The sequence below is a fragment of the Colobus angolensis genome, unplaced genomic scaffold, assembly GCF_000951035.1.
Source record: "Colobus angolensis palliatus isolate OR3802 unplaced genomic scaffold, Cang.pa_1.0 Scaffold7, whole genome shotgun sequence".
Classification (NCBI taxonomy): domain Eukaryota; kingdom Metazoa; phylum Chordata; class Mammalia; order Primates; family Cercopithecidae; genus Colobus; species Colobus angolensis.
Genome location: NW_012120709.1, coordinates 17,850,091 through 17,865,565, shown reverse-complemented (window position 1 = coordinate 17,865,565; position 15,475 = coordinate 17,850,091). Strand labels below are relative to the sequence as shown.

The 15,475-nt window shown below is 52.1% G+C and overlaps 1 protein-coding gene across 1 annotated transcript; it reads right to left on the bottom strand.

The window, feature by feature from the left end:
* Positions 1-4,195: 4,195 nt before the first annotated feature.
* LOC105501195 lies at positions 4,196-13,059 on the bottom strand. Its single transcript, XM_011927028.1, has 10 exons — positions 12,900-13,059; positions 12,461-12,678; positions 10,383-10,488; positions 9,684-9,855; positions 9,409-9,571; positions 7,209-7,383; positions 6,433-6,554; positions 5,707-5,832; positions 4,926-5,047; positions 4,196-4,286 (listed from the first exon to the last, which is right to left on the bottom strand). Exons 1-10 carry the CDS (start codon positions 13,057-13,059, stop codon positions 4,262-4,264), a joined length of 1,389 nt encoding a protein of 462 aa, XP_011782418.1. The 3' UTR covers positions 4,196-4,261.
* Positions 13,060-15,475: the final 2,416 nt, after the last annotated feature.

Here is a 15,475-nt window from a genome sequence, read left to right as displayed (position 1 = left end):
CCAATATTTAAAGTCTTGCATTTATATTTGACTATATCCCATGTCTGAGAAACCTTCAGTAGCTCCCCATGGCTTTCATGATAGAAGACACATTTCTCATACTTGCTGCCTTTGCATTTGCTTTCCCTGAGGCTGGAGTGACTTTCTCTGCCGTCTCTCTGCTGCCTGCATTACCTCATTTGGGAAGCCTTGAGCTCTCCTCTGTGTGTTGAGATGCCCTCCCCTGAGCTTTCTTAACACTCTTGTAAACCACCCACTGTGTTTGGGACGCATGGCCAGCCAGTTTCCTGGGAGCCCTATCTAGTTGTCCTTGTATCTCAATGCCTAACATGTTGCCTGGAACACAGCTCTCAATATGTAGTTGCTGAGTGAACAAATGAATGAATAAATGAATACAATAAACCCCCCTATGTACCAGACCAGGGTCTCTCACTCCCTGAGGTAAGGCCTCCAGCACCTGGACAATGGGCACCACCACGCTGGCAGAGGGATCCGTTTGAGCTCCAATGACGGGACCAGGCTTCCCAGTCCAGGGGTCTATGGCCTGAGCCCCAATCGAGATTGGGATTAGACCTGTGGGATGCCAAGCCCACCACTGGCTTTAGAAACCAGAGATGGGGAAGGAAGGAAGGGGCAGTCATAGGAAGAAAGATGCATGGCAAAAAGGAAGCAAGAAGAGCCCCTGACCTCCTTTTACCCTTCAAGGGGCTCTAAGCTGGGTTATAGGGCTCCTGGTGGCCACAGTCCTGGCATGGGGGTGGGTGGTGAGTTTCTGAAGTGCTGGTCTTTGAAAGGACTCAATTTTCTAGGGGAGGCATACATGATTTATGGTCCTGGGGTTTTGGAATCTCTGGGCACCTTTAATTTTGGGTCACAGCAGCCCTAGCAGAAGCTCAGAATGATGCCTTTCCTTGGCTCATGGGTACCCCTCCTGAGCTTTACAGGGTTTTGTCTCCCAGACCTAAGTCACATTCCTGAGCTCTCAGAGGTCCCAAATTCTCTCCTACCTTTGCCATCAGCATCTTCCATTGAGCCTGCCAGGGGTGTGTCATCGCCAGAATTCTCATCATGCTCCATGCCCAAGATAGGCACCATGAGCCCTGAGCCCTCAGGATCTGGGATCTCCGTTTCATACAGGGCTGGGACCCACAGCTCTGTCCCGGGATAGCGCATCATTCCTAACACCAGGGGGAGGGTGAGTAAAGAGGAGGAGTTGAGGGTTAAGCACCACTCTGAAGTCTTTCCAAGTTCAAAGTGCTATGTCCTTGACCAGAGAGGCTTCCCTGCAAAGATTGCATTTGTTTCCTTTGGGCCCAACTTAGCATTCTGAATTCAGAAGGGAAGAAAGGACAGTGCCTTAATGGCCTGTTTTGGAAGAAGCAAGTGGGAATTGAGTGGCATCAGACCTTTTGAGAAGCTGAGAACAACTTCTAAAAGAAGGGGGCTTGTGTTCTTGAGTACCTGCCATTCATCAGAATCTGAACTCAGAAATCCAGAGAAGCTGTATTTCACTCAGTCCTGCAACCTAAGCTATAAAGCCTGTCACCCAGGCTGGAGTACAATGATGAGATCTCAGCTCATTGCAACCTCCACCTCCTGGGTTCAAGTGATTCTCCTGCCTCAGCCTCCCAAGTAGCTGGGATTACAGGCTCCCACCACCATGCCTGGCTATTTTTTGTATTTTTAGTAGAGACAGGGTTTCAGCATATTGATCAGGCTGGTCTTGAACTCCTGACCTCAAGCAGTCCACCTGCCTCAACCTCCCAAAGTGCTGGGATTACAGGCATGAGCCACTGCGCCCAGCCACTATGCACGATTTTACTCTTCCTTTTAAAAGATGGTAAAACAGTGGCAGGGAGGGGTTAGTATTAATAACTTGCCCAAGGTCAAAGAGTTAATAAATGGTGGGGCAGGTCTTCAAACTCAAGTCAATTCTGGCCTGGTTCTTTTTTTGTTGTTGTTGCTGTTTGTGGGAAGAGGGCAATTTCTAGAAAGAGTGAGATAAACTCCAGGAAGATGCCACTCCTACTTCTCCTTGCCTTTCCTTGTACCAGGGCTGTGGGGGAGGTGGAGTTGTGGGATGGGCTCCTTTCTTGCGTTTATTCGTGGAAAGTGAAAGATTGCTGCAGAATGAAGGTGAGAAGGGATTGAGGACTCAGGAGATTCAGGCTTTTGGCGGGGCTTTGCAGCTAATTAGCTAGAGGACCCCAGTTGGGCAACTCATTTAACTCTCTGAACATCAGGTTCCCCACTCTAAAATGGGTGTCATAGCACCTGTTGGTGGTGTTTCATGAACCGTGAGGTAACAAGAGAATGTATGCTCTATAACATAAACTCAATGGCATTGGCAAGAAATTAAGACAGGGATGCAGTCAAGCACTCATGGAGTCAGGGCATGAAGTCATGGCATTCCTTCTCTCTTCCCTTGGTCATGCATGTGCATGGCCAGTGGGGCTGCAACCCTGTCCCTGAGCTTATGAGCCAAGGAGCATCAAAGCACCAGGTAATTCTGGGCCTGAGATATCGAGGCCTAAGAGCCTCTGGCCCAGATTTGTCCATACCTATCCTGCCACCACTGGCTTCAATGTCATCCGCTGCTGCCAGCTGGCTCTCCAGCCTCCGAGCCTGCTGCAGGATGTGGTGCAGACTCAAGGCCAGTGCTTGTCTCATGTCCTTGATGGCAGCCTCCAGAGGCCTCTGTACATCTGACTCTGGACTCCCCTGGCACTGCTGGAGCACTGCAATCACTTGCCTCTGGGCCACCCGCACATTGGTGTCCAGCACGGCCTGTGACCCTCCCATATGGGGCAATGTCTGGCCCTCTCGTCAGGAAGCCCCCTGGAGCCGGACTGTCTTCTCGCTCAGTGGCTCCACAAAGCTGTCACCAGGCAGCATGAGGTTCCCCGAAGCATCTTGCAGCCCTCCCAGTACAAGCAGCTGACCTGGAAGCAAGACACCAAGAGGGCAAGGTAGGAGAGGGACATGACAGGGATGTAGGCAGGTGTGGGATAAGGGGAATTAGGGCACAAGGGTGGAGGTGAGCTGTGGGAGGGAAGAAGGAGGGGGTAAGGAAGAGGGCAGGGGGTGAAGCATGGTGGTGACAGGTGGAGGAATGGTCCTTTTTGGTTGAAAAGTGTCCATTAACTTTATGGAACTACCTTGCATCTCTTCTGCTCCCCAGGGGCACTGGAGTAGAGATGGGGAAGGGGAGAGGGAAGGTTGGGGGTAAGAGGCAGAGTGAGGATGAAGGGTGGAAAGAGAGTGGTGGGTGGAGTTTGCGGCCTGGACCAGAACATGGAGAGTGTAGGGGGCTGAGAGGAAGGGGACTGGGAGGCCAGGCCAGGCATGGAGGAAGGCAAGGGAGGATATTGCTAAGGGCTGCCGGGAGACCTGTGTTTTCATCCAACCCAACTCCCAGGATGGGTGAGATGCCTCCTGTGACTGGATCCTCCATGGGGCCCCCCATCTCCAGAGGGGCCAAGGTCTTGGTGAGAGAATTGCAGTATGTCCCACCAAGAGTGAGCCACTGCCTCATTTGGGGGTGCAGAGTCACAGCCAGCACAGGCACCTCAATGCCTGTGATGGGATCTGTATGAGAGCCCCCAGTGGGGACGTCCTTCTTGGCTGCAGGATGGGCAGGTGCGTGGCTGGAGGGGAACCTGTGATGGGACTGGTTGGGTAGGGCACATTGGGCAGGATGGCAGCTTCTGATGTTCGGATGCCACCTGGAGAGGGATACAGGGATACAGGCAGCTGTTGGTACCCTTTAATGCACCAGCCCCCCTCCTTAGCCCTGCAGAGCAGGGACAGAGGGGCCTTGGGACCTGCCTCATTTTACTGTGCAGCTCATGGCATCCTCTGCATTCAGCAAGAATGTCAAGGTGAAGAGGGGAAGGAAGTATTTACTACTCTGCTGGTCGCCAAGCCCCACTGTCCAAGGAGAGAGCCCTGCTTCCTGTGCTGTCCTCCCTGGGAGCTCATTCCTGAGAGTCCCAGCAAGCCCTGCCTCATATCTGAAGCCCAGAGCTGAGTTGGGGATAGTTAGTGGGCCAGGGGCTCACCAGCATTGGAGTCTGTAGTGGGCACCAGGGTAGCTCGCAGCAGATCATATTCCAGGTGTCCAGCCTCGGGCAGCACCCGCCCAGTGTCGGGGTGGATGAAGTAGCCAGAGGGTATGGAGCCTATGTGGCCGCTGGCTGGAAGCATCAAGCAGTTGGGGCCAGGGACCATCAACTTGGTGACGGGATTCACACTGATGTCATCAGCACCAGGAGGGCCTGCTGAGGCTGCAGGAAAGCAAGCATTACCTGCTCAGCTCTGGGCTGGGGGCCAGGGGGGTGGGGGGAAGGGAACATGCAGGGACTCCCTTGGCTGGTGACTGGAAGGAGCTGGTGAGAACCAGCTCCTCCCCAGTCCCCACGGACATTGTGCCCCCGAGGAGCAGGGGTCTCATCTTTGCTGAGTCCAGGGCAGAATTCTACGTGTCATTGTGGTATCATTGTGCAGGCCAGCAGAGACTGGAAGAGCCTTGAGAAATGGTGGTGACAGCCTATGGGGGGCTGTAGGACTCCCAGGACTCAGCAGGCCTGCAAGTCCCCAGGGCAGCTTCATCATTTCCCAAACTTGGCCATTTGCCTTCATCTGCCAGGCTTTTATTTTCAGGAAGTGCCACCAGATCTATAAAGCTATGACTTGCCATGGCTTTGTTTCCTCCTTGGTTCTTCCCACATTTGAGGCTCCTTTTGGGCAGGCACTGCACGGGAAGCCCCTCCCAACCTTGGGGTGTCCACTCTGTTTTGCCCTCTTCTACCTCTCTTCCCCTGCTGGGTGTCTGGGGGTGGAACTGGAGTTTCTACAGGGCTGGTCACCTTGATTCAGGGCCAGGTTTCCTGGGAGGCCCTGGCTGAGGCCCAAGCAGAGCTCACCTGGCTGCAGTAGCTCCGCCCCAGTGCCGGTGCCCAGAATGCCCCAGGCCCTCAGGCGGTGGCCTTCCTGCAGCACGACCTGGGACAGGTGGCCCAGCACAGTATCCAGCTGGGGAACTGCCCTGCAGGGGCACAGGAGCAATCAGGGGTGGGAAAAGGACGTTTTGGCCAGTTCTGGGACCTCATGCAGCCACACTCACTCCTCCCCATTTCATGTTCCCTGTCTGACCCAGGTTGGCCAGGTCCACACCCTTCTGAGTTCTGCCCAGCCGGAGAGGGCTTATCTGACCTGGAGCCCGTCCGTGCTTTCAGCAGCTGCTGAGCCTCCATCAGCGCTGAGCAGAAAGAGGCCCACTGTTCCTGCCTCTGGAGGAGGTCTTGGTGAAGGAGCTTGAGTTGGTGACGAAGGCTGGCTGTGTACTGGCCTGCCATGTGCCTCCTCCAGCTGGCCTCCTCCTCTGCGGCCCTGGTAGCTGCCTCAGCAGCCTGGGTCAGAGACAACCCTGCCTGCCCACCTGCAGGCGCTACAGCCATCAGGGACAGCAATCTCAGGGACACCCCGCTCACCCTGGGAACTCCAGGTTATTCTGGGCAGGCATGGCAGCAGTGGCAAAGTGGGTGAGAAATTCCCAGGCATGGTGGGAACTGTAGCTAAAAGCCTTCGGGCCAGGGAGATGGAACAGGTTGGGGAGGTGCTAAGGGAGGGAGCCTGGACCTCAGTGAGGGGAGGGAGTTGTGTTTGGGCACACAGACCAGAGAGGAAGGCATGAACCAAGCCCACCTGCTGCTGCTCCCTCTGCATGCTCCCCAGAAGCCAGTTAGTGGAGGCTGGGAGGCAGCGCCTTGCTCCCCACAGCTGCTGCAGAGAACGGGCTTCACGCAGAAGTTTAAGGTGGAGGAGTTTGAGCTGCCAGAGAGGGTGGATTGAGCGTGTGTGAATTCTGTTCCGGAGCCACCCAGCCTCTCACTGTTGTGATTGCAGCGCCCCCTGCTGCCAACAGCTGCAGAGACTCCAGAGCCCCACCCCCCAACCCCCAACCCAGACACTTGGAAAGAAGGAGTGAAGAGGGACACAGGCTGGTCTCAGTCAGTCTCAGCACGCACATTCTGCTGGGGAAACCCTGGCCTAGTTTTGGTACTTGGACTTCTAGTGTATTCTTTTTGCTTCTAATGCCTGTCATCTACTGGCATAAATGTGCTTACCCAGTTGGGCTACCAAGGACTCGGCATGGAGATCTGAGGAGGAACTCCAGTGGTGGCCTTGGTAGATTCCCTATCATTGGTCTGAAGCCCTAGGTTTCATGGAACCAGTCCTAAATTTAATCTGAAATCTTCTGTCTCCCCTTCCCATATACCCTCCTTTATTCTGATTCCTTAAGGAGTTGATAGACTGAGGATTTCTTTGGACTCTATGTCCCATAACCAACTCTCCTGAAGAGGAGACTCTTTCCAGCCCCACGTGTTCCTCCAGTCTTGGGTAGAAGTGTTGCCTGGAGCTGCCAGTTACCTCTTCCTTGGTCTGGCTGAGTTTGGCTGTCACTGACAGAGACTGCCTGAGGAGGATTCCAAAGAAGGCCTCTGTGTCAAACCACTCCAGGTCTACCTGCTCCTCAGCCTCCCAGCTCCCACCTGTGGGGGTCAGAGGATGGGGAAGCAGGATTATCCTCCTGAGATGCAAATATGAGCTTCCCTACAGATCTTCCAAGCATCTTCCTATAGAGCCTCAACAATCCAGGCACAGTCTTGCTACTGAAAGTGTAGTTTTTGGGTAAGGAGCATCAGTGCTACTAAGGAACTTGTTACAAATGCAGAATCTCAGGCCTCATCCCAGACCTACTGAAGCAGAAGATCCCCAGGAAATTCATATGCACATTAAAGTTCTAGGAGCACAAACAAATCCCAGTGCTGCTGTCTGAGGACCATGCTGTGAGTAGCAAGGACAGAAGGGGAACCCCTCAGCATGACATAAAATAAATATCTTCTGCAACTAGCTCCTCTAGGTAGTATCGGTCACTGTGTAACTTGGCCACTTTGTACGCGGTTATACTATGTTTCTTTTGGAAAATGTGTTTAGATGTCTCTCTCCTCCTCTATATTGCATATGCCTAGTACCCGGCAGTGTCTGACATACAGTAGCCACTCAGTAAAGATTTTTTGAGCAAATCAGTGGATGAATGAAGAGGAATTGAGCATTGAGCAACCTTGGAAGATGGAAAAAAGAAGCAGGAGCTGGCCACTTGGATTTGGGGATACCTCTGGGATTCTAGCCCACCTGTCACTCACCAGGACCCCCCTCAACCCTTGGGGCATCAGAGTCTTGGTGAGATCGGCCCCTCCTCATTGACATTATCCCAGTTCTTAGGGAAATGTAGGCATCAAGGTTGTATTCTTGCTGATGTCTCCTGAAGGTGGGGTGGGGAGCAGCCTTCCGAGCCCAACTCAGGCTGTGACACTGAATCTATGGAGTACATAATGGGGAGTGGGAAGGGAAGGGCGAGCCGAGGGAGCGGCATCCTTCCTGAAGACTCTGAAAGGAGGCAGCTCGCACTTCACCGTGGTTAGGGAGCACCTCATCCTCTCTTGCTTGGACTAATTGTTTAGGTCTCTGTTGTTTTTCGCCCTCTGATCCATCTCTGTGCTCCACCCTAGAGTACTAGGCTGGAGTACAAATAAAAGGCAGACCAGGTTTTCTCACTTGCTGAAAATTGTTATCCCCTGCCTAGGGGTTAGAGTCCAAACTTCTTAGCAGGGCCTGGAGACCGTCCCATTTTAGTCTTCCTCCCAGTTCCAGCCTTATCCTTGTCCTCACACCTCAGCTCCAGTCATGGGAAACCCCATTTGGTTGCCAGAGAAGATGCGTATTGTTTCATGCCTATGTCTTTGCTGTGCTCACAATACTCCCCTTCTCATCTCTGTCCCTCCTCCCCAGTGCGTAACCCCTCCTCCTCAACTCACCAGCCCTCTTGTAGTACACGGACCACATTATATTAAATAATTCTCCTATTTCAAACCTCACTAAGGAATCAACTCTTCTGGAAAGTCTGTCCCGACCCCCACCCCCTCCAGGGAGAACAGTCAACTCCTGCCTTAGTGCGGCACCCTGGACACGCTTTAGCTAGCTGCATTGTATTTGCTGACATGTATTTGTTTCAAGCCCTGGAGGCTTGAAACTGTACCTTCATCACCTTTGCATCTTAGCAACTGTTAGAATGCTTATCATAAATGGGACTGGAAGACCCACTTACAGGGGATTGGAGAGGCGATCTTGTGGAGTGGTTAAGATGTTGCTTGCCTGGCTTTACTCACCATTAGAAACAGGCAAAGCCCCAGCAGCAGCACGATCTCCCCCAGGAGTCCTAGCCAGCCAGACCTCTTCAGGGGCCGGGGGATCCTGGCGATGCCAGTCTGGATGAGATACCTGGGAGTCGTGGAGGCGAAGGGCCTTTCCCCGAAGCACTGGCCCCCTGGCGGGAGGGCGCGGACATACTGGGTAGAAAGAAGTCTGTTCAGTCTTTGTCCCACTGTCCGCCAGAGACTGGCCAGGAGACAGAGTGGGACCCACGCTGGCCAACACCGATCAAATAGTTGGATGACTGTGTAAACCTGGGGGCTGGGAGGCAGAATCAGAGTTTTCCTGGGAAACGTATTCACATCAGATGACTCACATCAGATGACTATTTGTATGAGGGAGCTGTGTGCATGTTCTGGGACTAAGCCAGTACAACCTCTTGGACGTTGTGCTGATAGGGAGATACTAAATGCTGTGTGTGGCACAAATAGCACACCTGAATCAGTGGTGGTGCAATGTGCAGGTCACACGGATAAAACCATGCGTGGGTGGGCTTGGGAGATATGGGGGTGGAGGAGACAAAGTGGAGAGTTGGGAGAGATAGCTGGAGGTCGTAAGCCGCTCAATGCCATTGATGTCCCTGAATACACACTTGTGTTCCCATCCTCCCAACCTTCCCCTCCTTACACAGCACATGCTGGGCTGCTGTGGAATGAGCCTTGCATCCCCAGGACCACCTGTCAGCATTGCAGGACCCTGAAACTGACAGGGACATCAGGGCATCTCCTTCCCTGCAGATCTGTCTTAGCTGGTTATGAGGCAGTATTTATTTTTTGTTGAGACAGAGTTTCACTCTTGTTGCCCAGGCTGGAGTGCAGTGGCGTGATCTTGGCTCACTGCAACCTCCACCTCCCAGGTTCAAGCGATTCTCCTGCCTCAGCCTCCCAAGTAGCTGGAATTACAGGCATGTGCCACAGTGCCTGGCTAACTTTGTATTTTTAGTAGAGATGGGGTTTCTCCATGTTAGTCAGGCTGGTCTTGAACTCCCGACCTCAGGTGATCTGCCTGCCTCAGCCTCCCAAAGTGCTGGGATTACAGGTGTGAGCCACCACGCCCGGCCTGCGGCAGTATTTTTTAAAGAGAGGGGAAATAATGGGATAATGTCTTAGATGAGGAAAATTATCGTAGACAAACCATCTTCTGATGTCGGTTGCTGCTCAGACGAAAGACATAAATGCTCGGCTGCTGGAACTGCTGCAGGAAGAGGCTAAGGCTGTGTTCATAGAGCTGGGACTCCTCAGCCAGGGCCCGGAAGCGCCCCCAGTCAAATTGCTCCAGTGTGTTATAGAAATGACCACTGGGGAGAGAGAAAGGAGGGAATACGTTGCCTTTGGGAGTGGCGGCTGATGCAGGGGCATTTCCTCTCTAGGGCCTCCGTGATGGTGGGGCTGTGGTCTCTGGACACTCACAGGTCATACTCTGGGTAATGCTCATGAGTCACCAGGAAGGCCAGGGTATCACTGGCTCTTAGGCAGACTGTGGGGTTTCGGATGCCTGGCTCTGCGGGCAGCAGATCCTCAAGATGTGTGGAGTTGAGGCTCAGTGACCAAGAAGAGGCCAGATGTCCTTCCCTAGACTTTCCTAGGTAAGATTCAGAGAATGAGGGAGAGCCGCCACTCTTCAGATGGGTTAGTGCTGGGACCTGGGAAGGGTAGGGGAGGGATAGGAGGGGCAACAGGTGAGCTGCGATGCCCACCTGGATCCTGGTCTGGACGCCTGGGATCCCTGAGGGGAAGGCCTAGGGAGTGTAGTAGCTCACCACGTGGTCTGCTCAGGCCCAGGAAGCCAAGCCCTAGAACAAGGCAGGGATCCCTCTGACCCTGCAGGCACCGGGGTAAGAGTTTTCCCAAGAGCATGTATACAATGAGCAGCTGTTTAGCCTGGTTTGTACATGTTAGCTTCAACTTTCTGAAAAATTGAAGGGTGTCAGAACTGGCATGCACTTCTCAGGGAGCCCTCCCTGGCATAGTGGTTGCTCCGTCAAACCCCAGCTTCTGGTCACATGCCCTGGTAAGGACAGACACACGCCCTGGTAAGGACAAGGCTTGCATGTGTGTGGTCCTGAGCTGCAGGCCTCCCTGTGGCCTCCATCTGTCCAGCTCTCTTACCATCCATCTTGACCACATAGAGGGGGACAGACTTCTGCCCTAGGTCCAAGTTGCAGGGATGGCCCACAGCACGTGGTGGGGAAGGCCGGTCCAGAAGGTAAAAATCCTGTAAACAAAAAGAGCCAGTGTCAGATCTTCCTTCAAGAGACAGAGTCACACACTTGCCCAGTAGGAAGGGAGGGCAAAAACAGCCCCCTGAGCTGTGTCTGAGTGTCCTGAAAGGACACAGGGGAGGTGGGAGTGGGAATAGTTCCAAGAACTCCACAGAACAGGGGCAGCCTGGAGTCATTACCTCTTGGACAGTGTCCCTCCTCTTTCATGAACACAATGACCTCTTCTTCAAGGAGTTTTGTAGGATGAAATAAAATCAATAAAGGGGCCTTGCTCTAATTCTGCGCCTCTGATGTTGGAGAGGTTGTGCCAGTGATGTGGGCCAGGAAGCAGCAGCCCCTGGGCCCTGCACACAGGCACATCCTGCATGCTCCCTCTTTGGAGACAGAAGTCACAGGCCCGGGCTCTGCATGAGGTTGGACCTCAGAGGGCAGAGGTGGCAGAAGGAGGCATTGTGGGGTCCTGCTCCAGAGAGGAAAGTTCCTGGGGGACAGGGAGCAGGTGGTGAGTTGGGACAGAGACTACCTGTCAGGGGACAGCCAAGCAGTAATTAGGACTAAGACTTAGTTTCCAGGTGCTGTACCTGGCTCCCCATGCCTTTGGTGACAGAAATCTGTGGGATGCCATCAGTGCAGCTGAGCTGCAAGATGTGTCTCTGTCTCTCTAGGCACAGAGGGCTGCACATTCCGCTTGACTGTTGTCCCCAGCACAGACAGAGCCCCAGGCTTGGGTCATGTCCATGGGCATCTCCTGGTGTGGCACACACCTGCACAAAGACACTTCTTGGAGACACCTCCCTGGGGAAGGTCTTCCTCATTCTCTCCAGCTGCTTTTATGAATTGCCTGAGAGTGCAAAGTACTGACCTCTATATTTCCAGAGAGGGGCCAATGGAATGAGCCCAGTGGCGGGAAGGGTGGGCATTTGAATGGGAGGGTGGAGGGGCAGGAGGCCAAGGGCATAATGGGCATTCTCCTACCTCATGGGCACAGTGGTGAGTCCACTGAGCCTTGGTCAAACATAGTCCCTCCTGGTTCCAGGTGGCTCCATCCTTGCAGCTCCTGTGTTCCCACTGGACACAGCCCATTGGCTCTCCAACGTCTCGGTGGCCAGGGAGGCAGGGGCACTGACTATCACTGGGCTGGGGGTGGGGAGGGGGAGGGAGGAGTGCTGGTTCATGTTGGTTGGTTAATACTTGGTTGTGGTGAACCATGCACAGGTTTTTGGCTGTGACCCTTTTGGAAATGGGCCAGAAAACAAGGGCAGGGGAGGGGAAATGAGCAATAAACAGGGCAGGGGAGGTGTCAGGGGAAGGAGACCAGCCTGTTCAGGTAAGGGTGTGGCCGGCGTTACCATTTCAATAAAAAAAGAGACTTGAGACATTCAGCAAAGGAAGAATTCACACAGACATTTGTTGGCTTACAGAGAACGTTCAAGTTGGAAGGGCTTGGGCCAGGATGTGTTTTGGAAGTGATCGTGGCAAAGAGCAACATAAAGTCTGTCATTTTCTTGGAGAAGGGGAGCCAGATTTAGCAAATGAAAACACAGGGCACCCAGTTAAATTTGAATTTTAGATACACAATGATTTTTTTTTTTTTTTTTTTTTTTACCATTGGTCTCACTCTGTCACCCAGGCTGGAGTGCAACAGAACAATCACAGCTCACTGTGTTTGGAACCCAAGGCTAGCGTTGCCGGATGGCACACACCAGGGCAGGTGAATTTCATAAGAACCAGGAATAAGTTTTTTGTATAAGTGTGTCCCATGCAATACTGAAAAAGAAAGTTTGTTCTTTATCTGAAATTCAAGTTTGACTGGGTGCCCTGTATTTTATCTGGCAACCCTATCCCCAAGTCACTTGGAAACCTGAGCCAACCCTGGTCAAGTTACACCTGAGCTGAGTTTGACTTGATACCAAAACAGTCCTGGAAATACAGCCTGTCCTTGGGCCCCCCTGCCAGAGGACATACCTGGAACACTCGCCCAGGCCCCCGGCAGACACACGTGTCCTTGCCCTTCTCCAGCTGGGTGGCCTCTGAGCCACAGGGGAAACAGGCCTCCTGGCCGGGCCAGGGATTGAAGAACCCGGGAGGGCAGAGGTGGCAGAAGGAGGCATTGTGGGGTCCTGCTCCAGAGAGGAAAGTTCCTGGGGGACAGGGAGCAGGTGGTGAGTTGGGACAGAGACTACCTGTCAGGGGACAGCCAAGCAGTAATTAGGACTAAGACTTAGTTTCCAGGTGCTGTGGTTCACCCACGATCCCACAGGGGCCCAAGTGGACCCCTGACAGTGCTCTTCTCCCATTAGGGAGCTTCTGAGCCCTAGCCCAGCCCAGGTGTCTCATAAAGCCAGCATCTTCCCCCAGAGCTGTTTTTCTGTTCCCCACTCCTCAACTCTACCCCAGCCCCTACCATCTTGGCATCCTGGTGGGTCTAGCTCTTCTTTTGCACAGGGCTTCTCATTCCCACAGTCCTGAGGGTTCTCCGTGCTCAGGCATGTGGCATTGTGGAAGGCACAGCAGAAGACAGCTATGGAAGCCCACATCACTGGGGTGCCCTCAAAGGGGAGCATCCTCACCCTTGGGTGGGGTGACAGTGGCAGAGAGAGAGGTAGGCATAGAAGTGAGAGGGTGGACAGATGCTGAGAAAGACCGCTGGGGAGGCAGGTGGAGAGTTAGAGGGGAGCAAAGCACAGAGGCCCAGTGCCAGCAACACTATGAGAAAAACAAGATGAGGGTGGTGGAATAGGAGAGGCACAGGGACATGTGGACCTAGGATCCCAACGTAGAGAGAAATGCCCAGGAAGGGCAGGCTCTGCCACCCATGGGAGCTCTGGGATGCACTCACTGAATATTTCACGAAGATGAAATCTGAGATATGGATCCTCTGAGCAGCTTTGGCCCAAACAACTTCAGTGTCTCCACTCTCTTTTTCCTACCTCCCTGTCTCCCGGGAACTTTCCTCTCCGGAGGAATGCCTCCATCTGCAGCCTCTGCTCTCCACGGTTCTTCTCTATCTCCTATGTCCTTTTCTTTCCTAGAGAAGCTGGTGGGGTGTGTGTGCGTGTGTGCACATGCGTGTGCATAACTGGGCTCAGTGAGGGCAAGGGATATCTCAGTTCTCTTCTTCTGCAAGGCAAAGCCAGCCAAACTCCTTTAAGTACTCTCCGTGTGTGAAATGCTGCAGGAGAGATGCAAAGGAAATAAAACCCGAGGCTTCTGCCTTTGGTGCGTGTATAGCCAGGTTTCAGAGACCCATATGGTTTTAGCTTTAGAAAGGATGTTGGAGATTATTTAGTTCTCTTCTCCCAGTTATAGAGGAGAAGACGGCGGTCCAGAAAGACTGAAAATCCAGGCAACCGGTCAAGTGCTCTTAAAGAATATGCATACCCAGAAAAACTAGAAACTGTAAAACTGCCAGTGAATCCTTGGATAACCACATGATGTGTTGGATAAGACATTCGGTAGATGGTGGAGAGAAAGGCTCCAGTCCTGGCCTTGTCATTAATTACTTTTCAGAAGGAATGATCAGCTGACTTATCATTTGTAAGTAAGTGGTAAGAAATCATACTATCTAGCTTTCTTTATAGCTCTTGTGAAAATCAATCAAGCAAACAGGCAAGAAACTGCTTGGAAAGCCATTAAGTGGTGGCAAAAGAAAGTGCTAATGGGGGAGGTGTGGCTGCGAGGAAGGGACCTGAGGCTCTGGGACTTTCAAGGTCACCCAGCTTATAGAACAAACTTACAACATGTAAATGGGGCTGGTGTGGGAGAACCTTAAGAAAACTTGCTGTATTGCTTTGTAATCAGGCCTCGATTTTGAAAATAAGAAATGGTGTATCTGATTTGATTGGCCCCCCACAATTTACCAACTTTTCTTCTGAATGACTTATGACTTGGTCGCTTCTAAAAAGAGACCCACCCACCAAGGACGAGGTGTCCTCCTACTGAGGGCGCTTCATTCGCCCACTCATTTATTCATTCATTCTGCAGATATTTATTGCACACTTGCTATGTACCAGGCTCTCTTCTGGAGCTGGTGATACCTGAAAGAATTGTGCTCAAGCTCGGCAGGATTGTTGGATGCTATTAGTAGAACTGGACTGGAAGGAGAATTCCTGGGATGCAGAATGAAAGCCTCCTCATAGAGGCATATTTAGGGGAAAGAAATTAAGATCCCTGGGAACCCATATTCTGAAAAAACATAGCTTACTTTAGTTCTGTCCAGTTGATATATAATGTGAGCCACACACGTCATTTTAAATGTTCTAGTAGCCATATTAAACAAGTAAGAAACACGTGAAATTAATTTTAATAAAATATTTTATTTAACACAGTGTGTTTAAAATATCACTTTAACATGTAATCAATATAAAAGGTAATAGTGTGATATTTTACATTCTTTTTTTGTAGTAAGTCAAATCCAGAGTGCATTTGGATATGCAGCATATCTGAACTTGTACTAGCCCCATTTCAAGTGCTCAGTAGCCATACATGGCTGGTGGTTACCATAATATTCAGCACAGACTGACTTCCTCCAACAAAGCCGCTTCTCCGCTGACTGTTCCAGGCTCCTGAGTGTCCTCCTTCCCTGCACATCTCAGTCATCTGCTTTGCCTTTGTTTGTCCAGATGGTGGCACTGTGAGCTTGCAGGAAGTGGCGAGCAGGGCGTGGAGGAGTTCAAAGGAAGGAGAAGAGGAAATGGTGTTGCAGGGAGGGGAGGGTGTGTGTGCACGTGTGTGTGTGTGCGCGTGTGCATGTGTGAGTGCTGGTGTCATGATCTTAATTATTTTTATAGGAAGTAAGATTAGCATCTGTGTAATGTTTTGCAACAATTCCAAAACGTTCCTGTCCCTGCCAATCACCTGAGGATCTTTTAAAGACAGAGATTCTGATTCAACAGTATGGGTCATCTGGAGTGGGGCCTGAGATTCTGCATTTCTAACAAGCTCTCAGTGAAGGCCGACCGCATTGGACCATGCTTTCAG